General features: G+C 44.1%; 1 protein-coding gene across 1 annotated transcript in view; it reads left to right on the top strand.

Moving 5' to 3' along the window:
- Window positions 1–11,079: 11,079 nt before the first annotated feature.
- Window positions 11,080–26,052, top strand: part of FAT2 (FAT atypical cadherin 2) — a 73,909-nt gene continuing 58,936 nt past the window's right edge. The window contains exons 1-2 of the mRNA XM_066616072.1: window positions 11,080–14,344; window positions 15,025–15,339. Coding sequence (XP_066472169.1) covers window positions 11,080–14,344; window positions 15,025–15,339 — 3,580 coding nt within the window. The remainder of the gene's footprint in view (window positions 14,345–15,024; window positions 15,340–26,052) is intronic.

The raw sequence follows: 26,052 nt of genomic DNA, 5'->3' as shown, positions 1-26,052 counted from the left end.
TAATAATAATAATAATAATAATAATAATAATAATAATAATAATAATAATAATAATTCACTCTGGTTTTTGATTAAGCCTCTGGTGGTTGGCAACCTTCAGTCTCGAAAGACTATGGCATAAGCCTACAGCACCCAGTATTCCCAGGTGGTCTCCCATCCAAGTACTAACCAGGCCTGACCCTGCTTAGTTTCCAAGATCAGACAAGATCGGGCATGTGCAGGGTACAGTGTGGTTTTTTCTGACTTGCACTAGCTTGATCCACCATCACTACAGCCCAATAGGACTGGGCTGTAAGATAAGTTCATTTAAAAGTTTGTGTTGAACTTAATGTTGTTCTGGAAAAAACTTCTTCACACTCTTTTTATAAAGTACAGTCAAACAATAAGCCATCTCTGTACACCTCTCCTGCTGTTACTGCTCTTAGAAAATCAAAGAGCAACAAATGTTTACAAGATGACCATGAGGGAATGTTTTGTGTGTGTGTGTGTGTGTGTGTGTGTGTGTATTCACCATACTCCTTATTGGGTAATTTAATTAGCCCCAAAGCATGACATGTAATTGTTGTTAATCAGTAATATGTTCCACATTTCAAAGAAACTCCACTCCAGAACCTCACCCTTATGCCAGCCTCTACATTTCTATATGCATTAACCTTTAGATGTGGAGTCTCAAATGGGAATTTAATTTAGGCTCACCAAGATGGCTGTGCTGTTAAAATACCGAACCAATTAAAAAAAATGATGAGACGCTTGTGAAGTAAACTTGTATTTAAGAGACTAAAACCTTCAGTAGTGATCATGAGAGAAGCCTGAGTCATTAGGTAATGACCTCTTGGTATTTACCTACAAGCACTTAAGGCTAATCTGTCTAGCTAGGTTTTCTTTCTCATCTTCTGTATTAAAAGGAGGGTTCCCTTTTACAAACCACCAGATCAACAGAGAGGACAAAATGGAGATATTTGTTTTGTCAGTACTATGACAGCCACAGAGCAAAGCCACACCCACCACTCTATACAGCCAGTCCTAAAAGTATACCAGGTATACTTGTTCCAGGCCTCAGGCTGATCCCACTGTTCTTCACCTTGTCTCACCAGATGCCCAGTGCTGCATCAAAGAATGGCATTTGACATTGTCCCAGCCATCTGCCTCTACCTAGCAGCCTCTTTCCAACTATATATTGTTTTGCTCCTGGAGTCTTCATGTCTCCTTCTTCTAAGCCAAGAGAGGTGCAGAGCTTCAGGGTACCTCCTTTGCTAGACTTCCCAGTTAAATTCACAAAATCTGGATGTTGGGTGGTAATTCTGCTTTTTACTTTGCAAACTCTTGTGGCCAGGCAAATTGTAATATAATTAAGGGCGCAATCCTGACCAACTTTCCAGCACTGACCTAGCCACAATGCAGCCGCAAGGTAAAGTAACAAACATGCCCTTACCTTGAGGAGGCCCCCTTGACTGCTTCCCTACTGCAGGATGCAGCACATGGTACCTTGGCACAGCTATGTCAGTGCTGGAAAGTTGGTTAGGATTGCGCCCTAAAACAGATAACAGTAGAAGTTAAAACAGTATGTTAGCGGACATAAGAATAACAGACCTATTATTGTTAACACCCCCATGCAGTGACTGCAAAATGGCTATCCTGCAAAATGCAGAGGTGGCAGTTCTGGAGGTCTCCTGGAGGAAACATTTGTTTCCTTACCCAGGGTAAAGCCTCTACAGGGAATGTGCTAGCATCAGTCTGCATGGACCCACACCAGTGGATTGTGTCTGGGAAAGGGGCTAGGATTTGGTGGCCGCTGCTGCCACCAAACCCATCCACTTCCCAGACTTGATTCACCTTTCCCCATCACTGTTGCCACCCCATCCTAACCTCTTCCACTCTGTCTCTGCCTCATTCCACCACCCTTGCCCCATCCAGCCCTCCCCCACCTCATTCTGCATCCCCTGCCGTTCTACCAGTCTCTGCAGGACTGAGGCAATCCTCTGGTGGGCACAAGAAGACTGAACTTCCTACTGGTGCTCCTGCAGCACGCAACTTTGCACACCGCTGCTGGAGTGCCTTTTATGACTGCCATAAGGCAGTCACCACCAGCACAACACGTGCTCCAGTGGTGTCTGGCCTGCATAGGATTGAGTTGTAAACCTCAAATCTCCTTAAAAAGTCAGATGGAAGAAAAATGTTTTGTACTGTGGGTATTTAGAGATGCCCCCCCATTCTCTCTCTCCGTGGGTTGGTCACATTAGCAAAACTCCCAATTCCCTCTCCCATATACTTAATCATATAAGTATATGATTATACTTATCATATAATTATACATTCATACATATCATACATATACATATCATACATTATCATATCATACATATTATACATATCATACATTATCATATAAGTATATGATTATATCATATAAGTATATGATAAGTATATAGGAAATATACGCTTTCCACATGCGCTGCCTCCGACGCATTCTCAGCATCACCTGGCAGGACAAAGTTCCAAACAAAACGGTCCTGGAACGTGCTGGAATCCCTAGCATGTATGCACTGCTGAAACAGAGACGCCTGCGTTGGCTCGGTCATGTCGTGAGAATGGATGATGGGCGGATCCCAAAGGATCTTCTCTATGGAGAACTCGTGCAAGGAAAGCGCCCTACAGGTAGACCACAGCTGCGATACAAGGACATCTGCAAGAGGGATCTGAAGGCCTTAGGAGTGGACCTCAACAGGTGGGAAACCCTGGCCTCTTGAGCGGTCCGCTTGGAGGCAGGCTGTGCAGCATGGCCTTTCCCAGTTTGAAGAGACACTTGGCCAACAGTCTGAGGCTAAGAGGCAAAGAAGGAAGGCCCATAGCCAGGGAGACAGACCAGGGACAGACTGCACTTGCTCCCGGTGTGGAAGGGATTGTCACTCCCAGATTGGCCTTTTCAGCCACACTAGACGCTGTTCCAGAACCACCTTTCAGAGCGTGATACCATAGTCTTTTGAGACTGAAGGTTGCCAACTGTATACTTTATCAAAATAATAACATGAACCATGGGTTCTCACATGTATGGTTGTACAGTTGTACAGCTAGAGGGGGGAAAACTACTTTTGTGTTTTTTTTTCTGGACTTCCATTTCAAATTTTATTTATATGTTATACTGAATGCATGGCAGTGGAGGAGAAAGTGGGAACATTCATGCTGTATCCATTCCTGACCCCCAGGCATTCAGTTCAATATCTGCAACAGGCTGGCTGCATGCATTGTAAAACTGCAGTAGCATAGCGGGGGGGGGCGCGCAAAACAGTAGGTACTGCAGGCACTGCAATGCACCATGTAAATGGCCCCTCCCAGTTGCCATCAGAGCCATTCCAGGCAGCAACCACAACACACAGGAGATACCGTTTGGTTTGCTGTGAGGCTGCATGTTGCCATTGCCGCCTGAAATGGTTCCAGTGGTGAGTGGGAGGGGCCGCTTACCTGAAGTGTTGTCCCCTCCCCAGGTACACTACTGTACAACTGTACATATGAGAACCCCTGGTTCATTATGCTTGGAGAATGAAAATGGGAATAACATGTGCAATCTCACTTCACCTCTACTTCCACACTCACACATATAATGTCACTTGTGAAAAGAGCTTGTGATAACAGTGGAGAAATCACATGGCTCCCTTGTCCAAACATGTTATAAGCATGTTCACTTGCATTTTCACATGTTCCCTTGTCTAAACATGTTCTAAGCATGTAGAAGACTAGTGTGTCAAGAAGAAAGATTCTTGTCCTTCATTTTCCTTGACAAGCTCATCTCTTATGTGCAGGGTGTTGTAGTTTTGTTTTTTAATACAGGAGAACTTTCAGACATGCAACCCCTTTCTGCAGCCCCCTGTCAAGCTGCAACCTGTTTATTAATGTAAACCATAAAACACTTGAAAGTTTAGAGCCAAGAGAGGTTCTTGGCTGATCTGTGAGTCTGTATTTGGTGTTCATGTTGATATACTGCCTCTATTTTAAAGAGGTTATAAAGAAACAAATGCTTCATAAGACTACAGTTAATATTGATTAAAGAAATGAAGACAGATTTGTGTAACTTAGTTGTAATAGTTACCATATGTTTACACTGTGGTTTTTCTTGACAATGGCTACAGTCAGGTAGGCAAGAACGTAACAGACACTGCCATTTTTCAAGAATCGTGATACCTACTGAACAGGTCAGAATAAGCACCTTCTATATTCTTCATCCTTCTGTTCTGTGGTCAGGGACAGAAGTGTACTATGCCAGACAAAAATGCCTCCTCATGGGTAATCAGTTCCCACAAGGGAACTTCCTCTCCCCACAGCAATCTCCACCCTCAGAAGCTTCTCCTGAGGGTCAGAGGACTCTGAGGGGTGAGGTGGGGTGAGGTTGGGTGTGAGCTGCTGCAGGAGAGGAGGGGAAAGTGTTGGGCAAGTCTGCCTTTCCCTGTAGCAACCCTCAGCCCTGAAGTTCCCTGACCATCAGGAGAAATGTGGGGGTGAGAAGCTGAGGGGAGCAGGAAGTTTTCTTGTGAGAAAGTACTTCCACATGTTGTACTTAGGAAGTAATCCATTGTGTTATTATAGCCTAATCCTATGCATGTCTACTCAGAAATTAGTCCCATTAGAGTCAATGGGGCTTGCTCCCAGGAAAGTGTGGATAGGATTGGGCTGTTAGTCTCTTGTGAATCCATGCTTTGCTTGCTGAGCTAAACTTCCCATTACCTAGGAATCCATGCAGGCAGTTTATGTTCCTCAGAAACTTAGCATTCCATCTGTCTCCATATTTTAGCTAATGGTTTCACATCATCAATAACTTGTGAATCCATTTAACATTTGCATGCAAACTTGCATGGACTGTGCTTTCAGGGTATCTTTAGAACTGTTGTACACAATTGAGTAAAGCTCTCCCCTTCCTTGCCAGACTGCCTCCACACCCTCTGAGAAGTCAGGCCAAGAGATTGTGGTTTAGCCATGTGAACTCACTCATTAGTTTGTAATGACAGATGCCAACTGTTCCCAGAAAAAGTTTGACTCCCATTTTCCAGAGCTAGGAAATCCTTTGGAGGTCTCAGAGATGAAAGCGTAAAGTATTTATGAGTTTTTCTTCCTCTATGAAAAATCAGGAAGCCTTGTAGGCATCTGCTTTTCTTTTGAGGTTGAGCACCACACAGACCACACCCTTAAGCATCCATTCCCCACCTTAAAACTATGTTCTAGAACCTGGATTTAAGAAAAAATTAATTGTACCTGATGATTTGCAGTACATCATCATGGATTAAGAGGCAAATTTTCCATTTCCCCCAAGTACTTGAGGCACAGCATGTTCAGTTCTTTTTGTTTTGAATGATATACATTAATTACATCAGAATCGGAAACAGGAAAAGAAGTTCATTCTTCTAGAAAACTGGCACAAAATCTTGTATTTATTCATAATTCCTTTTATGTCCTATGCCCCAGTCACAAATACTTTTGCTTATAATAATGTCGCCGTGATTTTAGTGCTACATAATTATGAGTTAGGTTGTTTCTGGGTAATAACGGAACACATTGCCTCAGTAATTCTTTTCTCCATTGCCACCCAGTCCAGTACTGTAACTGCAAGAGTATATTTATAATCTATCCCATCAATTAAGTCAGCAATTTTCAGTCCTTTTCATCTCACGGCACACTGACAAGGCACTAAAATTGTCAAGGCACACCATGTTGCTGGTGGGGCTCACATCCCGCAATGGCCTTAGTATTAAATTGCCCTCCCTGAAGCTCCCACGGCACACCTGCAGACTGTTTGCAGTACACCAGATAGAGGTTAAAAGAGAAGATGTTTCAGACCTCATTGATAAATTAAAGATCAATAAGTCACCGGGCCCTGATGGCATACACCCAAGGGTTATTAAGGAATTGAAGAATGAAGTTGCAGATCTCTTGACTAAGGTATGCAACTTGTCCCTCAAAACTGCCACAGTACCAGAAGATTGGAGGATAGCAAATGTCACGCCTATTTTTAAAAAGGGAAAGAGGGGGGACCCGGGAAACTATAGGCCGGTCAGCCTAACATCTATACCGGGTAAGATGGTGGAATGCCTCATCAAAGATAGGATCTCAAAACACATAGACGAACAGGCCTTGCTGAGGGAGAGTCAGCATGGCTTCTGTAAGGGTAAGTCTTGCCTCACAAACCTTATAGAATTCTTTGAAAAGGTCAACAGGCATGTGGATGTGGGAGAACCCGTGGACATTATATATCTGGACTTTCAGAAGGCGTTTGACACGGTCCCTCACCAAAGGCTACTGAAAAAACTCCACAGTCAGGGAATTAGAGGACAGGTCCTCTCGTGGATTGAGAACTGGTTGGAGGCCAGGAAGCAGAGAGTGGGTGTCAATGGGCAATTTTCACAATGGAGAGAGGTGAAAAGCGGTGTGCCCCAAGGATCTGTCCTGGGACCGGTGCTTTTCAACCTCTTCATAAATGACCTGGAGACAGGGGTGAGCAGTGAAGTGGCTAAGTTTGCAGATGACACCAAACTTTTCCGAGTGGTGAAGACCAGAAGTGATTGTGAGGAGCTCCAGAAGGATCTCTCCAGACTGGCAGAATGGGCAGCAAAATGGCAGATGCGCTTCAATGTCAGTAAGTGTAAAGTCATGCACATTGGGGCAAAAAATCAAAACTTTAGATATAGGCTGATGGGTTCTGAGCTGTCTGTGACAGATCAGGAGAGAGATCTTGGGGTGGTGGTGGACAGGTCGATGAAAGTGTCGACCCAATGTGCGGTGGCAGTGAAGAAGGCCAATTCTATGCTTGGGATCATTAGGAAGGGTATTGAGAACAAAACGGTTAGTATTATAATGCCGTTGTACAAATCTATGGTAAGGCCACACCTGGAGTATTGTGTCCAGTTCTGGTCGCCGCATCTCAAAAAAGACATAGTGGAAATGGAAAAGGTGCAAAAGAGAGCGACTAAGATGATTACGGGGCTGGGGCACCTTCCTTATGAGGAAAGGCTACGGCGTTTGGGCCTCTTCAGCCTAGAAAAGCGACGCTTGAGGGGGGACATGATTGAGACATACAAAATTATGCAGGGGATGGACAGAGTGGATAGGGAGATGCTCTTTACACTCTCACATAATACCAGAACCAGGGGACATCCACTAAAATTGAGTGTTGGGCGGGTTAGGACAGACAAAAGAAAATATTTCTTTACTCAGCGTGTGGTCGGTCTGTGGAACTCCTTGCCACAGGATGTGGTGCTGGCGTCTAGCCTAGACGCCTTTAAAAGGGGATTGGACGAGTTTCTGGAGGAAAAATCCATTATGGGGTACAAGCCATGATGTGTATGCGCAACCTCCTGATTTTAGGAATGGGTTAAGTCAGAATGCCAGATGCAAGGGAGGGCACCAGGATGAGGTCTCTTGTTATCTGGTGTGCTCCCTGGGGCATTTGGTGGGCCGCTGTGAGATACAGGAAGCTGGACTAGATGGGCCTATGGCCTGATCCAGTGGGGCTGTTCTTATGTTCTTATGTTCTTATGTTCTTATGTTCACCAATGTGCCATGGCACAGTGATTGAAAATTGCTACCAAGTGAAGGGGGCAATGATTCTTTAACAATGACAATTCCCCTCTCCATTCCTCCCTTTCTCTACCTATCCTCCATTATTCATTCTGCTTTTCCCATCCTTCTCCCCTTATATCCACTACTCCTCACTCCCAAGGGCAGGTTTTATGGACAGATACCTACCCCTACTGCTCCTCTGGTTGCTGTGATTGGGTGCATGGCCATGGCAAATGGCAATGATGTCATTGCTGGGGCTGTTTTTGCCGGTCCACGTTTGAGGCTGTTAACATCTCACCCTGCTTGAGTATGGGGTGCCCAAGTGTGCCACACAGAGCAGAAAAGGAAAAGATCATATGAGGCAGTCATCTGTATAGAAATGAATATATGGAGGGGCTCTGTTTGCTCAGAGCCTACTTGTGCACACCAGAATGTGCATAGCCCTCTTGTACATTCAATCTATACTCAGGAAGAATGGGGAGTTTGAATGAGGGCCACTAAGTCAGACCACTGGTTCATATATCCTAGTCTTTTCTTCTCTGTCTGGTGTCCAAGGTGTCAGGCAGGTTTTCCTAGCCCTGCTACCTGATATCTTTTTGACTGGAGATGCCAGGACTGAACCCTAGATCAATCTGTATGCAAAACATGTGCTCTGTCACTGAGCTCTGAGTATTAATCTAAAAGTCCCTATGGGGAGGCAGGCAGTGAGGTTCTCGTCTTGTCACTTGCTAAGTACCAAGCTTCTATTTGCAAGAATGTAAATGCACTGCCTACAGCAACTACAGAGGAAATGTATATGTGGGAGGAAAGTTTATTCATGGGTTTATGTTTTAAAATACCCTATATTGCAGGACCTACAGATGTATTTTGTCTTTTTAACCAAATGTCTGTCACCTTGAGGGTCTCTTAGGAAGTGGAAAGGCAGCATACAATTGCCCAGATACATTTTTTTAAAATGTCCACATCATCATTGGTTGAACTTATTTAAATTCTGTTGACTTGCGATAATCTTCCTATAAGCATGGCTGCATTGTAATGTATGATGGGCAACATGTGTTGCTGTTGTGTCTCCCTGCCATGGCAGAATGGTTTCCCCACTAATACATGCAGCATCCCCAACTTGTGCACACCTTCTTTCTAGGTTCAGCATGTGAAATGTTAGGAAGGAGCAGCCACTAACAAGTTCCCACATGCTCTCTGACTTTTTAACCCTGTGAAAGTTGTGATGCAAACTGTCTTAAGATCATGGCTCTCTTGCTATGTGCCTCTCTCCTTTTCATAGCCCGAACCTGTTAGGTTTACTTTTGTATCCGTAGACTGACTTGTTTGCTTAGCTTGGGTTAGCAGTGAGCTTTTAGGAAGTGAAACTTTCTTTCAGTAGCTGGCATCTCAAATTACCCAACTCATATGTAATTGATTTGTGCCTTGGCGATAAGGGGCAGGGCAGAGGAAGATGCATCTGCTGAATTTTTACCTAACCCTCAGCTGTTACAGAGCAGCTTAAAGGGAAAAGATGGCAATTGCAGGGACATTGCATGCATGTTCAATCTGCCAATCTTTTTGTACTGTACCTAATTTTATGTTACATTTTACATAACACATATTCTATTGTTCACCAGCAAGTAATTATGATTATGAGTCTCCCCCAAACCCTATCAACCCACACATGTGGGAGAAGCCAATTCAAATCACCCCTTAAGCTATGGTAGACTTTGAACATCTCATTCCAAGAGAAAATGACATGCCAGCCAATTTCTTGCCTGGGTTGGGAAACTTGTGTTTTTAAGCAAAAGCCAGATGTGAACAACAGTATCAATCACAATTAAGCATTTCCGCCAAAGAATATGACACATGCCTGATCAACAGGTTTACAAACTGTGACTATGATAACTTGCACCTAAAGCTTGACTTAAAATGAAGATAGAAATATTCCTACCTTTTAAAGCTCAAAAATATGTCTGGAAAAATAAGTCTGTCCTGTTTGAGATAGGATAGTGCCAAACGTTCGGCAGATACTTGATTGTCAATATTAATTTTAAACAGGAACAAACAGCAACTGATAGAGATCTTTTGGGATATCCAGGGGAAATGAAGGCACCTATAATTACGCACAACAGTGTGTAAATTTTTCTCATTTCATCCCAGATTGCAAATGAAAGAGCATTCATCTGTCTTTATACAAAAATACCTTCGGGATTATTGCCACCCTTAGTTAGCAAGGTGTCTCCATTACCCTGAGCTACTGTGATAGCACAATTGTACACTAATGAAATCCCATGAAGTTGTAAGGGACTGGTCACAAACAATTTCGCACAACAAAGTGGGTGAGGAAATAGCAAAGTTGAGACAAAGCAGGGCTTGAGCATCAGTTAAAGTGGAAAGAGAGCAGGAGAGGGCTTAAATCAGCTTTTAAGAGTGAGGCATACTTCATGAATAACCTATAAACCCAATGTCAGCATATGCACATAGTTAACCATCCTTAAGCATTAGGCCGAAGGGGAAGTACCTTGGTGGCGGCACATACTGAGAACCTATCCCCCTTTTCCTGCCCCAAACTACTCCAAGTCTCTGCAGACTTACACCAGCAAAATAGCTGGTTTATGTCTGAGGAGACCCATTAGAAGCCAGGAAACCTACAGAGAGATAAGGAAGAAAAAGTTATGTAAGTTTTACTTGCATCTCCTAGGCCATCTTGTCACCCTCCCCCTCCCAGCATGCAGTGCAGACTCCCTCAGCAGCCCTGTATGGTCTAACAGGGAATAGGTTAGGGCCCCAAACCAAGGTTAACAATTGACTGTTGAGCAGGTTGTGAAGCCATGGTCTCAAATGGGGTGGCAAACATGGTGTGTTATTAACCATGGTTTAATGTTCTGTCTGGACTGAGCAAACCATACTTATGGTGGTTTCCCTGCCTCTCCAGCCTCTCTGCTTGCAGGGTAAGAAGTCTGACAGGGCTTATCTAAGCAAATTGAACCATTGGTCTCCAGCCTGAGACCAACCATTGGTCTCTCTCTTTCCAGGTGAGGGGGGGGGAAGGGAGGGAGGAAAGGAGGATAGGCATTACCTGGGTTAAAAGATCAAGACCACAAACCATGATTAATGCTATCCATGATTAATAACTCTGTCTGCCCCAGGGTGATGACAGCAAAGTGGTGTGAATGAAAAGATTTATAAACTGTACCTGCCCAACCAAAGCACTGGACAACAGATAGAGAAAGCAGTTATAATCAAGCATGGTTTTGATAATTTAGATATTGTACTACAAAGTTTGCCAGATTATGCTCTTATGCAGTGTAGACAGAGCCTTAAATGCTGGACAAAAAGCATGATAAACTGTCTTGAAAAGTCTACACCTGAAAAACATACACCTAAGATTTGACTTCTGTTTTCTCAATATGCTTCTTAAATAGTTATGATGATGGTAAATAATAAATGATCATAAATACAGATTAGGTTCCATTTTGGTTTTCTGAACCTTGTTTTACCTGTACCCTTTCTAGCCCTAATTATTCTTGTTTTCCTCCATTAGGACCTGCAATGGAAATCAATACAAGGAGGATTGTGGTGCACTGTGCACTTTATCTCATGTCCTTTCTGGCTTGTGAGGGGAATTCAGAAAAAGGCAACGCTTCCCTATTGCACTTTACTTATCCTCTTTACAACACCACAGTCTATGAAAGTTCAGCACCCAAAACCTATGTGCACAGCTATGTCAAAATGGGCATTTACATCACTGACTCAGTGTGGAACATCAAATACAGAATAGCTTCTGGGGACACCAGTGGTCTATTTAAAGCTGAGGAGCATATTGTTGGAGATTTCTGTTTTTTGAGGATTAGAACCAGAAGTGGGAATACTGCCCTTTTGAACAGGGAGGTCAAAGACAAGTACATGCTAATTATTCAAGCCCTGGAGAAAACATTTTCCTTTGAGGCCTGGGCCAAAGTACAGATCCACATCCTTGACAGAAATGACTTGAAGCCTCTGTTCTCTCCCCCATCCTACAGATTGACAGTTCAAGAAGACACGCCCCTAAAGACTGCAATTGGTGTGGTCAGTGCCACAGATGCTGACACTGGCCAGAATGCAGAGTTCTACTATGCATTAAATACAAGGTCACAGTTATTTGCTGTTCATCCTACCAGTGGGGTAGTGATGACTGCTATGAGACTGAACGCCACCCACCGAGGAAAGCACCAGTTACAGGTCCTGGCTGTGGACAGAATGAGGAAGATCTCTGAGGGAAATGGCTTTGGAAATGTGGCCAGTCTTACAATTCAGGTAGAACCGTCTGTCAGAAACCCTCCTGTTATCACATCAGTGACAGTGAGGCCATTGGATTCTGATGAGGATCTGCTCTATGCTACTTTGACTGTAGAAGCAGATGAGTCAGGAACTGGGGTAGAATCAGTTGCCATTGTGGATGGAGACCCAGGAAAGAACTTCAAATCCATCAGATCGTATGTGGGAAGTAACGAGTTCATGATAGTGTCAGCCAAAGAGATAAATTGGCACAATTACCCACTTGGTTTCAATCTCAGTCTGCAGGCAAAGGACAAAAGTGAACCAGCTCTTTTTTCTGAGAGTGTCATTGTTCAAATACCGCCCTCCAAATACATTTCTGCCAGATTTGAAAAAGATAAGTATCGAGTACAACTCAGTGAATTTGCACCTCTTGGGAGCCATGTTGCCATGATTCAAATCACTCCAGTCCTTTCCAATCTCAAGTACATTTTGAAACCTTCTTCTGACAGCACAGGTTTTAAAATCAATCCCCAAACAGGCCTGATAACAACAGCCAAACTTCTAGATTTCCAAGAACAGTCCCATTTTGAACTTGAGGTTACCACCAGTTACAGTCAGGTCCCTGTCACTGTTGCTGTTGACATTATTGATTGTAACAACCATGCACCAAGTTTTACTCAGGCTTCATACCACAACAACTTTGATGAAAATCTGCCCCCTGGCACCAGTGTTCTATTAGTAAAGGCTACAGATGGTGACTCAGGAGAAAATGGTTTTGTCACATATAGCATAGCCAATCAGAAAGCTGTTCCATTTGTCATTGATCCATTTTCAGGTGTAATCTCCACCTCTAAATCAATGGATTATGAACTCATGCAGAGGTGGTACCATCTGCGTGTCTGGGCATCAGACTCAGGATCGCCTTATCGCCGTCAGACTGAGGTGTATGTTTCCCTCATTCTAAATAACCTAAATGATAATGCACCAGTGTTTGAGAAAGTCAATTGCAATGGGAGTGTTCCATGGGACTTGCCCGCTGGACACCATGTGGTCACAATGTCAGCCATTGATATAGATGAACTGCAGCACATAAAGTATGAAATCATGTCAGGCAATGAAAGGCAGTTTTTTGAATTGGACTCTGTAACTGGTGTGATTTCCCTTAGAGCTTCTCTTAGAGATCTCTATGCTGAATTACCAGCTTCCTATGTGCTCAAAATTACTGCTACAGATGGAGATAACTATGCGTTTCCAACATGTATCAATATCACTGTAGTCAACCAAGACACCCCAGTCCAGTTTCAATGTGAAGAAACTGGAGTGTTGAAGGAGGTGACTGAGATCATGATCCATTCAATTGATCCCCAGTCTTCCGAGCAAAACCTCGAAGAAGATTTCTCCTTGAATTCACATCTTATAAATCACCATTCACCACAGTTTGATGATTCTTTTCCAAGGTCAATTGATATAATAGAAACCATGCCGGTCAACTCTACCATTGCTCAGCTAACAGCCATAGACAGTGATACTGGCTTTAATGGGAAGATGGTCTATGTAATATCAGGTGGAAATGAGGATAACTGCTTTGATATTGACATAGAAACCGGTCTCCTTTGGGTGATGTCTCCTCTAGACCATGAAAGAACAATCTTCTACGTACTTAACATTACAGTGTATGACCTTGGCACTCCTCAGAAGTCATCATGGAGATTGTTAGCAATAAATGTTCTGGATGCAAATGATAATGCTCCAAAGTTTGTTCTGAGTACATACTTGGTTACAGTACCAGAGGATATAAAAATAGGTACAGCAATAGTAGTTGCGAAAGCAGTTGATGCTGATACTAAAGACAACGGGAGAATGAAATATTCCTTTCTAGCACCTTCTGACAAATTTGCCATCAACAGTATCACTGGAGAAGTGGTAGTGACTGCTGCACTTGACAGAGAATCGTGGCCTCGCTATGTATTGAAAATTGAGGCCAGGGACCAACCGCAGACTGGCCCCCAACTGTTTACAGTCGCTGATCTGGTTATTTCTTTGGAAGATGTCAATGACAATTCTCCATTTTGCATCCCAGCCTTGAACAGAGTGAAGGTTCCTGAAGACTTACCCCTAGGGACAACTCTGCTGTTCCTGGAAGCCTTTGATCCAGATACTGGCTCTGGGGGAGAGCTGAAGTACAGTCTCTTCAGTGGTGGTGAGAATACGTTTCATCTGAATGAACATACAGGAGCTCTGCTCTTAGAGAAGGAGCTAGACTATGAGAGGCGGGACTCTTACAACCTGACTGTGAAGATCAGTGATGCTGGAAAGCCCCTTTCTCTCTCTTCTCTCTGCCACATTGAGATTGAGGTTTTGGATGTCAACGAGAATCTGCATCCTCCTCGCTTTGCTTCTTTTGTGTATGAAGGGTCAGTGGAAGAAAACAGCCAAGAGGGGACATCTGTGATAAGAATAATAGCTCAAGATGGTGATAAAGGGAAAGACGGACAAATCCAGTATTCCTTCAGAGAGGGAACAGGCCTGACTTTCTTCAGCATTGAAAAGGACACAGGTAATAATGGGGCCCTGGGAGAAGGGATGAGCTGTCTCAAATGATGACACAGATCGATCTGCAATTTTGATCGACCAGTTTTCCTGGTCCGCTCATAGCTCTTGCTTCTCTTATTTTCTTATGAAGAGAGTTTATCTGAAGAGACAAAGACTTACCCAGGAAGAAATCCTTTCTCTGATTAAGTGCCCAGCTTTCCATAACATGAAGATATTATCTCCTTAAGGTCAGCATTTGTCTCTTTAGACAATCTGTTCATGAGAACAATTGGGTGGGGGGGGGCAAAACCACAGAGTGTTTTGGCAGTGGGAGCAGGTTTTGCCAGCATGCTCTCATTTCCTTATAGCCATGATCAGTGTCCACAGTGACCATAGTTTGTGAGGAATGCTTAAGTAGTTTGGAAAATAAGTTAAGAATCTTGTTATACCCAGAGTAATGGCAGTCTGACTGAATCCACAGCTGTTAGAACCAAAAAAGTGAGTCCAAATTGTATTACTTAGAGCTAGGACCAATTTCCTTAAGACTTGCAGATTCAGTGAAAACAACTGTAAATTAAAGCATGGAATGTATGTTTTCACTGGCTGCTTTGAAGCAGCTACTTTAATTTTTAAAGGTGAATTTTGTATACTGTACGTTTTCTTTTCTGCTTTTGGAATCCACAGAACATTTTGTGTTTCTCTTAGGTACGATCTTAACCATGGTGCCACTAGACAGAGAATCTGGTTCTCATTACTGGCTGACAGTGCTGGCTGTTGATCAGGGATCGGTCCCTCTCTCTTCTGTAACTGAAGTTTACATTGAAATCACTGACGTAAATGACAATCCACCTCAGATGAGCAGACCTGTCTTTTATACTTCTATCATGGAGAATTCACCACCGAACACCTCCATCCTCCAGGTGGAAGCCATGGATCCAGATTCTGGTTCCCAAGGGAAGTTGACCTTCCACATCATAAATGGAAACCATCGAGGATTCTTTGCCATTAATCCTATCACAGGTAAGGAATGAATAAATTCAGGGTAAATTTTACTTAAATTAGCTGGAATCAGGTAGGATGTTACAGTTACAAACTGTGGAGCTTGATCTGTGATGGCCCATTCACACATGCCAGTCACCACTTAATGCTGCTCAGTCAAGTTTTCAATGTGTGATGGCAGCTAGACCACAATCATCTTGTAGGACTGTACCAGCGGAATTGTTGAAGTTGGTAAAGCATAGTTGCTAAGAGACTGTGCTGTGACTCAGGACCTCCCTAGTTTAAATCCTGCCTGTACCCTGAATTCTCACTAGGTGGTCTTAAGCAACTCACAGCTTCAGTTCAACTGCTGCCATATGGGGATAATACTTAGGCTGCAATTCTATAGACACTTCCCTGGAAATAAGTCCCACTGAATAGTGGGGCTTATTTTTGAGTGAGCATGCTTAGAATTGTGCTGTTGGTGTAAGGACAACAAAGTATCCACCTCAGCGAAAAGCTTGGAATATTTGACTCTTGAAACTGAAATGTTCATTGTCAGATCTCATACAGTTCTCCCATGACACTGTTCTGTATCGAGTATGGCATAGGAAACCACTGATTTTAAAGTGTTTTGCCAGCATCAACTGCTTCAGAGAGAAAATACTAAACTGTTTTGTAAATTGGCAGTAAAAGTGACTAGAAATTGTCCCTGTAAGGTATATTTTGTCACTGTTTTTATGCTGGACATTTTCCAAAACAAGTGTCTTCCCCCTGTGAAATCTGAGGTGGCACAGTTATGTGGAAAGATCATACTATCTCAAGGACTGAATGTTTGAATCGTCCCTCAGAAGATTGTTGTGAGGACAAATAAGAATTGTAAAACACTGAGTATGTAAAGAACGTATAGAATGATAGATAATGATAGTATTTGCTGAGATTAGTATCTTTTAAACTTTAAAGAGAGGACAAATTTCATGGTGAGAAACTAAGAACTAGAGCTACAATCCATGTAGATGGCACTTATATGAGCTATTTACTGTGTTGTATTTTTAGTGTCACTTTAAATCATAAAAATGCACTTTAAATGATTAGTAGGTTATTTTCTGCACTGGAAAGCAACTAATAGTCATTGAAACTGATGATGTTAATGAGACTTCTGATAGTGGAGCAGAGCAGTTGAAGATATAGTGAAAAAACGTTACATGATTTACTTTTAGTTGGTTCTGTACGGCAGAAACTTCATGGTGGAGCCCGCCAATGCATTTTTCCTCTATGCAAGCAACCCTGGTCTTTCTCAAGCACTCACTCACATGGGCAAACACAATGCCTGCACCAGGCAATCACAGATATAACCAAAAGGTTCTGTTCTTTTGTCCCGACCTGCTGATACTTTTTCAGGCACTGCAATAGTAGCTGCTACTTTTGACTTTATTATGATCACTTGCTTCACATATTAATTATATTTGCAGCACAATCCAAACCCCTTCGCCTGAGCTGACATAAGTCCCTTGTGCTGGCTCCCAGCCATCACCAATGGGCCATAAAGCACATCTGCGAAGACTTGGGAGTAGGATAGGCCAGTGCCCAGAAGCAGTAGGTTTGTGCTGGCCTGAGCAGAACAGCACAGGGGGTGGGAGAGGGCAGCAGGAGGGAGGAGTAGCGGTGGTGAGGGAGCGTTTCTGGGTGGGGGGAGGGCGGCCTGGGACACGGATCAAGTAAGGGAGGGGTGTGGGGCTGGTTGCGGCGGCACAGGCCAGATCTCAACCCCAGTCCCCAGCATTAGTGGTATTACTTGGGCCCCTCGGATTTGCACCCGCAAAATCATGGGTGCAGATCCAAGCAGTCCCATAGGGCTGCCTAGGGCATTTCTTGGTGTAAGGCAGTGCTATTCAAACTGGGGTGTCGCAACACCCCAGCCTGAGGTCCCTGGTCTCTGCCCTCTTAAGGGACCGGGGCAGCCTAGAGGCTCAGGGGGCTGCAGGGGCTTGGGTGCACTTACCCAAGCCTCCTGCAGCCTCCCTGGGGTGTGGGGAGCCCGGCGCAACTTCTGGCAGGGCTCCCCGCAGCAGGGAAAGTGGATGCGGTTGTGCCCTGTCCCCACTGAAGCCCCTGCAGCCCCCTGAGCAGCGCGATCCTGGGGATCATGCCACTGCTTTCCCTCCACCCCCGCTGCCTCCTCCCCCCACCCCTGCAAAGACTTACTGGCTCTCAGACTCTCCCAGAGAGTTTGAGAACCACTGGTGTAAGGGGAAGGAAATTCTCTTACTCAGAGTTGCGCTCCAGCCTGCACCAAACCCGTGCTGGATACAGGATGGTCAGGTCTACTTGCACGAATACAAAATTACAGATTGCTATTACCTGAACCAGGCATCAGCTTGAATGACAAAACTGTCAGTGTTGACAACAAATGCTGTTTTGGTAGCTTTGGTTCTTAATTCATATTCAGCATGCTGTTATCAACACTGCCTAAACTCCCTTTTGCAAAAGAGGTATCAGCTTAGCCTCTCTCTGTCTTTTGCTTCCATTATGTCTCTGTCATCTCTGGCTTAAGTAACAGATCTTTCCAGACTGTTAAAAATCCTGCTAGTATGTAATGTAAACTACCTCCCAAAAGTATTGTTCTGGGTCTGCTATTGGGCTAGTCTTTAAACAAAGCAGTGCTACTCTTCATGATGCAATTCTTGTGTTGCTGGTTGTTGTTAATCCTATGCATTCATGGAATACGTGATTTGTACTTGAGGCTGCAGTATGTTAGGTATATGAATGAGATATATATTGAAGTTGGTGCTCTGAACTGCTTAGGAGGGAAGTATGAAATTGTGGGTCAAAAGTAAACTGGCTCTTGTTTTTGTCATCCAGCCCCAGATTGCCCATTTTACTTCCACAAGTCTCTTCAATTCTAATTGTACAGAATGGTTTGGTATGTCATTAGTTTTTAATTAGTGGGTCATGACTCAAAGCTGGATTGCATACTTGGTTTAAGCCATTTGTGCCCAGTGTTGCATATACGCAACAGGGATCAAATGTGTACACCTGTGCGCTGGGCAGAGATAGGTTAAGGTAGTTTCCAGAAATGGCACCTTTTTTTTTATTTTAAGGTTCAGAAAAATAGATGAAGGGAGTGAGAGAAAAAAGAGAAGATAGCAAAGAGACAGAATTTATATATAATTAAAACAAAACAAATGAGTCTTATCTTGCTGGTTGTTGTTAAACTTACACTTTTTAGAAGCTACACTGAAGCCTACTCAGTTATGTCATGCTGGAAAATGGTAGTTAAAACTTGGGTTAGTGGATCCTTAGAGAGAGGAATGCATTCAGTGAAGGAGAGTGGATGATAGAGACTGAAGGCTTATAGAAACCGTAAGTCTTGGGTTTCTTCACTCCTGCAGCAAGCCTCTACATGCTTGCATTATGCCAAAGTTTAATCTGTTGTCTTTTGTTACCAAGTCTTACATTCCTGGATTTGACTCTCAGAATTAGGACTTAGAGACATGAACCCAGGCAGTAATGTACAGAAGCCACCCCCTGACCCTGATCTTCCTTCACCCAATAATTGCCTTCTTTTTGCTTATGTGATATGCTTCTATGGACAGATTAGTAGGTCATGGATCTGGAAAGCCATAAAAAATGATTTCTCAAAATTTGTTTGTTTTTTAAGCAAAAGATCAGTGCTGTTTCTAATTAACCTACATGTAATTTCAAAGCAAAAAAGGGGGGGGGTTGATAAAGAGAAATGTAACATGAGTGTCACACAACTAGTTTTTCACCTGAAATGTGATCCTGCTTTTGCAGCTTCCCTTACACCCAAATGCATTAGCAAGTTGAATGTTGGCTCACTCATTAGTCTTGTTTCTCCCTCCATGCTTTAGTTAAGTTCTGCCCCAACATCAGAGGCAGTTATATCACTTCCAGGATCTTCCTGGAGGTGGGCTGCTATTGGCTTTGTGTCCCCCATTCTTTCTCTTGTGGAGGTTCCCCTTTGAATAAGAAGGAATGGGGCTGCAAAGCCATCAGGTCCTCCTTTGTAACTAGGGTGCAGAACCTGACTGTCACTCATGTGTCCTTGGTGTAGCACTTGGGGCAAATGACCCTCAGGCTCCACTCTGGTTACCCCTGTGTGTGTGTGTGTGTGTGTGTGTGTGTGTGTGTGTACAGGTGAGCATGTGTTATCCATGCGTTTGGTACCTGCAGATTTCAGGGGGGGCCACCTGGACCCTCCGGAGTGCAGCTCTGGTTGTGTTTAGAAAGTTTGGGGGGAGATTTAATCATCCACAGATTTTGGTATCCTATATGTGTAGCTGCTGCTAGCTGCCCTGCAGCTGCTGTAAAGCACATTCTGGAAGTGCGTGCTGCTGGAGTGCCAGTGCTTTCACCATGCTAGCTGCCCACTGAAACAGGTAAACCAATGCAGGAGGCGGGAGGGTGTGGGGGAGAGCAGAACTGGGCCAAGTAGGAGGCAAAATTGGCTGGAGAGGAGGGAGGAATTGGGGCGGAGAAGATGCAGAGGTGGGTGGATCCAGCGGCAATGGCATATGCTGGATCCTATCCACCTTATCCGCAGTTTCCCATCCCCTTTCTATCCTCGGACTTCACTGTCGCAGGTCCGATGAGACCTATTGCAGAGTGGGAGGCTTACAGATAAAAAAGGAAATTTAAATCCCCATTCCCTTCCAAAGCCTCCCACTTTGCCCCCCCCCCTCCTTCACTGGATACAGCACATGCCTTTTTGGCACAGCTGCACCAGTGGGGGGGGGGGAAGGGCAGAATTGGGCCATAGTTATGTTTTCTACCTCTCCTTCGTATAACATGAAAATTCAGTCATCACTTATTTTGTTTGCATGGCTGATGTACGTAGATACCACAGCATACTGCATATTTTTCACTGAATATTGAGGATGTGTATGCAAGACAAAAGCTCCAGAGCCTGTAACCAGAACAGCTGCATTTTGCTATTGGGAGGCTTTATGAAGAGTATACAATCTTTGGAGGTCTGTCCACATTCACAGTTTGCACAGTTACTTGAGTTCCTGCACACAGTCGGACCACTTAAGTTGCTTTGGCTTCAACAGGATGTAAATAGTCTGCAGAATTGCACTCTAGGCTTGTGTAGTGTTACATGTTTTTTTGTTTTGAATCTTTTTAGCTGAGTTTTTATGGAGTATTTTCAGATCTCATTGACTATCCTGCGCTGGAACAGGCAAGCCAAGACGCTTGCGCTGTATCCAGCACAGGATAGGGGCCAGAATCGGCTCAGCCCTCACCTGCCCGCCTCTCGAGCCGCCCCCCCACCTGCCATTCCCCTCGCCCAGGAACACCTCCATCCCAGCTGGGCCGATGTAAGGCTTTCCGTGCAAGCCGCCACGGAGGCTGAATTCAGCCTCCGTGTGCTAGCGCGGCTTGCTCACGAGGAGACGCAAACGTGCTTTATGACACGTTTGCGATCCTCCTGGACCAATGCAAGGGACTTGCGCCAACCCAAGTGCAGCTTAGGATTGCGCTGTATGTTTGTCTTGTGATTTAGAAATGTTGGGGTTTCACGCTTTCTGATCATCATCCAAGCTGGTTAGAAGCCTCCGTTTGATGAGTGAGGGACTAAGAGCCCAATCCTATACTCACCTCATGATGCCATCTGGGTTCTCCACTGGCACTGCCAGCCTCTGCTGCTGTAAAGCAGTCAGTACCAGTCGTAAAAGGTGATCCAACTATCTGAAACAGTGGTGATGACATGCACTCACCATCTACAGGATTTTAGAGAAATGAGGAAAGAGGAAAGAATTGAAGAATTCTCTTCAATGAGGATTGTTGCTCCAATAGACAATTTTGAGGAAAACCATTTCAACTTCATTTAGGGTGTGGTTGAAAAAAAAATACATGTATCTGGTAACTTGGTTTTCATTCTTTTAACTCCTTAAGTACTCACCTCCTCAGGCTGGGCAAGAGGCCAGAACTTTGTCCCCAGCTGCCAGGAGAAATCATTTCTTTGGGTGGCTGACAACAGTGTAATGTTGATCTTGTTGCTCCTGTTCTGACATGACTGGCTTTTCCTTCCCCTTTCCTTGACAAAAAGCAGACAGCAGGCATTCCACAACTGCAGCAGAAATGATATGTTCCCAAGGCAGTTCACATGAGCTGAGACAGGGAGGCTGCACTGAGAGTTTAAGGAGAAGCTCTGGCATAGTCTCTCTGGCCCAGAAGTTAAAAAATGATCAAGGCATTTCTCCCTGAGGGAGACATGCCATGCCAAGGATCTGCCAAGTTAGTACGTGGAGGTTAATCACTTTGCCATGCTGGGCAGCCTCCAGCTAGGAATGTGGGCTGCTCCTTCCCTATCATGTTGTAGGAGAATTGGAACCATTTTCTAGGCTCTGTTGAGTGCTGTGCAGATTCCAGATGACTTTTCACCACACAGAGGTACTTGTGGGACATTGTTCTCTACCCCACAATTAACACATTTTTCTGGAATTTTGGTTCACTTTTTTCAGTGCCTATAGATCGGAACTGTGGCAGGAAGTAGAGTTGACATATTTGGAGATTTTAACTTTTGGACTGACTGTGAAGTAAATGGAACATTACATATGGAGCTAACTGATTCCAGTTTTGCAGCAGTATTAGTTAAAAGAATGTTGGTTTGGGCTCATTTGTAACCCAAATGTGTTGATCAGTATAAACATGTTTGTATTGGGCTTTTCAGGAATTGAGAAATGAAGCCACTCTGGTTATTGATTAACTGGAGCAATGAGTTATAAAGGAGAATAGTCCCAATACATCTAGGACACCCGAGGCCCGATCCTATTCAATTTTCCAGCACTAGTGCAGCCACATGTCAGGCCTGAGATAAGGGAACATCTATTCCCTTACCCTGAGGAAGCATCCATGACTACCACTCTATTGCATGGCTGCATAAGTGCTGGAAAGTTGGATAGGATTGGGGCCCCAGTCCACTAGCAGCTTCTGTCCTGGAAAACTTGTACATTTCCCAAGAAACACTACTTTACTATTCGTTAATATGATGTACCACTAGCCCACACCATGGAAGAGGGAATTGTGAGCCTTCAGACTTAAAAGGTGTTTTTTGCTCACAGTTGTACAAAGATACTTAGAAAATACTGACAGTTGCCTTGTACAGACATTAGAGGAGCAGATCCAGTGAGGTAGGGACAGTCCATACAGGAGGCTGCCTGAGGCAGTTATTTCAAACAGCAGATTGGTCGGGGGCACTTACGTCTTCCTTCCTACCTCCATTTCTCCTCCTCCTCCTGCACCCTGAATTCCAAAAGCAAGAGGGGAATGGAATGGAAAAAGAAAAGTGGAGGGGAGGTGAATGGTGGGCTAGAGCACTGGAGAACCTCTAATCCCCCACTCTCCTTCCCTCCATACTTCCTCTCCAGTTCTATTTCCCTCTTGCTTTTGGAATTCAGATAGTGGGAGAAGTAGGGCATAATGGCAGCCAACACATTGCTGAATAAGAGACCACCATTTGGCACATCGCCTCTGGTGCTAGGAGGTCTAGGGGCCAGCCCTGCAGTCAGGGCTGCAGTCAGGGCTCTCACCCTGCTCTTGGATCTGCCTAAATATTATTTGTCTTTTTAGACTGTGACCTTTGGGGACAGGGAACCATTTATTGATTTGTTTTGCTTTGTAAACTGCTTCATTAACTTTTTTTTTTTTTTTTTTGCTGAAAAGCAGTGTATAAATTAAAGCAGTGTATAAATTAAAAATATTAATAACATTTGTTGGATATCATGTTTGCACAGGGGCCACATGCATACAGCCTAGTGAACCTTGGCTCTATCCTTATGTAAATATGACATCCAAAAGGTATAGACAGAGTGGGTGGGAAAATACTTTCTCAGTTCCAGCCCCAAAGGTAGCCCTTGAATACCCTGAAGAGGTCAAATGAGTAAGCACCTCACCCACCTAACTTTTAACGTGACGTTTATTCAGAAACTCTTACAGCCATATAACTTTTACAGTAATTGCAATTGCTGCTCTCTGACTCAAAAACCCAAACAAGGAAACAGTTAGAAAAAGCCCATGATAATTTCACTAGAAAATTTGATCATAGGGTCTTTTCACACATTATGCAGGGGCAAACCTGGGTTTACCATTAAGTGTACCAATTAAGACTTCCTGACAAACGTATTGGTATGATACAAGTGTTTCCAAACAGACGATTGTCACATTCACATTTCAGTTTTTAATGTGTACACATGAGCTGCTACCTTGTGTATATCTTTCTGAGAGTTAGCTCTGCTGAACACAAGTCTTACTTATGAGTAAAGGTGCTTTGGGTTGCCCAGTTGTGCAACCCAATTTCTAAGAGTAGATCTAAGAATGGAATCAATGAGGTGTAGTGAAGAAATGCAATGTGCTTATTAGGACTAAAAAAAAAAAAAATTCCCGCTGTGGATTAGTGTTAGTGTGAGTAAGAATATTGTTTTGTTGCTTTTCAACAACAAATTTCTCCAGGAGTTCATGCAGCAAAAAGAATGAAAAGATGGCTCCCAGTCCAAAGGGTGCTTAACCTGTGAAGGAACAAAAAGGAAACTTCCACGAGTTGCCACAGTCATTGGGAAGGGTGCTGTATTGGGATAAACAGACAGTTGCTCTCCCGCTACTAAATATGAGAGAACCACCACTTTAAAAGATGCCTCTTTGCCCAATTAGCAGGGTAGAATAGCACAAATATCAGCAGGAACAATCTGTGTCTCTAGCCCTCTCCTTTTGATATCACAATGAGTGGCAAGAAACAAGACCAAGTATTCATTCCTGTCATCTTCCAGTCCCAATACTCTGCAACTCCTGATCATTGTTGCTGGAATCCACATGAACCCATTTCATTTTTGAGAGCCTTGCCAAGAGCAGCAAAAACACCCCAGCTCTATTTTGGAATGAGCGTAACCATTCCATTAACCATTGTTGCTTTCAGATCTTGTTACAGGCTGTTTAACAGACCTTGTAAGGAAATCAGTAGTCGCTCTGCATGTGTGTTTGTCCCTCTGAGGCACGAGACTAGAGTTATAGGACAGCCAAACCAGATTACTTCTAATTAACAGGCTATACAGTCAAGGAAACAAACCACTAGTGAACCTTGGCTCTATCCTTATGTAAATATGACATCCAAAAGGTATAGACAGAGTGGGTGGGAAAACAAACCACTAGTTTGAGAATTTTATATACAGAAGAATTGTGAGAATGAACCAAAAGCAGCCGTAAGTAGTGATCATGTCACAAATGACCATGGAGCTCTGATTTCTTTCAAAGGCCAAGTTCATGGGTGGGGGGACTGCACTGAAAAAAGCAGAATGATGGGGTGGTGAGCCATTCTCCTGCCTACTATTTCTCCCATGCAAATGCCCCTTGTTATTTTTTAACAATTTTTTCACAGGTCTGCAATGGGGATGGGGAGGAGAGCAAATTGGGACCGGGAGGGGGGCGGGTTCAGTGGCAGCAGTGTCTGCCAAATCCTAACCTGCTTCCCAGCCTCAGTTCCCCAAACCAGGTCCATGCTGATTTGCACCAGCTATAGAGCTGGACACCCAGTGGTCCAGCAGGGGCAGACCTTAGGGTAAGGGAAAAAATGTTCCCCAGGGAGGTCTCCAGATGCAGACACATTGCCGCCGCTGCATCACCATGCAGGGTGTTGCGCTGGTTTGGACTGTTAGTCTGCCTGTACCAGTGCAGAGTACAGGTACTTTGCTGGACAGTAAGCAAATGCAGAATAATAAACCAACTTCCCTGAAAGGGACCCTTTTTATTCCTCTGGGATTTTTAAAATTCCCATTATAATTTTTATTTTTTGTTCTTTTTTTTTAATTTCTGGGCTTGTTTTTTTTTTCTTATTTCTGTTCTAGCATTCTATCAGATGAAATTTATATTCTCATATTTATATGAGAAGCATTTTCTCTCGGGCACCCTCCCCCCTCCTCGGGAGGATAAGAGACGGGCGCCCTAGAGCGTCAGCACAACAGGAATCGCATCTCCTGTCGCGCGGCTTCTCTAGGACGCCCGTCTCCTATCCTCCTATAAAGGGGGAGGGGAGGGGGCGGCTCAGTCGGCGCTGAGGCGCTGATGGAGAGGCAGCTTCTTGCTGCCTCTCCACAGTGCTCCTGGGCGCTCTTCCTCCGGCAGGGGGCAAGGCTTGGGACAGCGCCCCTGGAGGGTCGGCACCCAGGGCTTTTGCCCCGTTTGCTCCCTCTAGGTATGCCAGTGCCCTGGTGACAACCCCACAATTGCCATGGCATATAGCTATGTAAAAAACCCTGCATGATGCCGCTAATTCACACAATGAGAGTCCAATCCTATACAACTTTCCAACATTGATGCAGCTTTACCTTACCTTGAGGAGGACACTGTGAGTGCTCCCCCACCTCAAGATGCAGCCCCATTTGCATGGCTGCATCACCACTGGAAAGTGGGGTAGGACTGGGCCCCAAGTTCTTCATGACTAATAGATGGAAAACTCACCAGAGATACCATGTCAAAAATAACAGCTAAACCCTAATGGCAGGGGGATCCCAGGCTCTGGTCCCAAACTTGTGAGTTGGTTTGAAATGAATGTGCATAACTGGAGTCTTTTGCTGTGCTATCACTTGCCCTGTCTCCTGCCTTCATGCATTCATATGGCATTTAGAACATTTGTAAAGAGCTTGTGTCAGCAAACACCTCTGCAGTATGCATAATACTCTGTTAGGTTCTGCTCCCTTGACTCATGACACAGTATGTAGGATTCAGTTTAGCATAGAACTTTGA

The sequence above is a fragment of the Tiliqua scincoides genome, chromosome 2 (genome assembly GCF_035046505.1).
Source record: "Tiliqua scincoides isolate rTilSci1 chromosome 2, rTilSci1.hap2, whole genome shotgun sequence".
In the NCBI taxonomy this organism is placed as follows: Eukaryota; Metazoa; Chordata; class Lepidosauria; order Squamata; family Scincidae; genus Tiliqua; species Tiliqua scincoides.
Note: the sequence above shows the minus strand (reverse complement) of the source record. Positions and strands in the feature narration are given on the sequence as shown.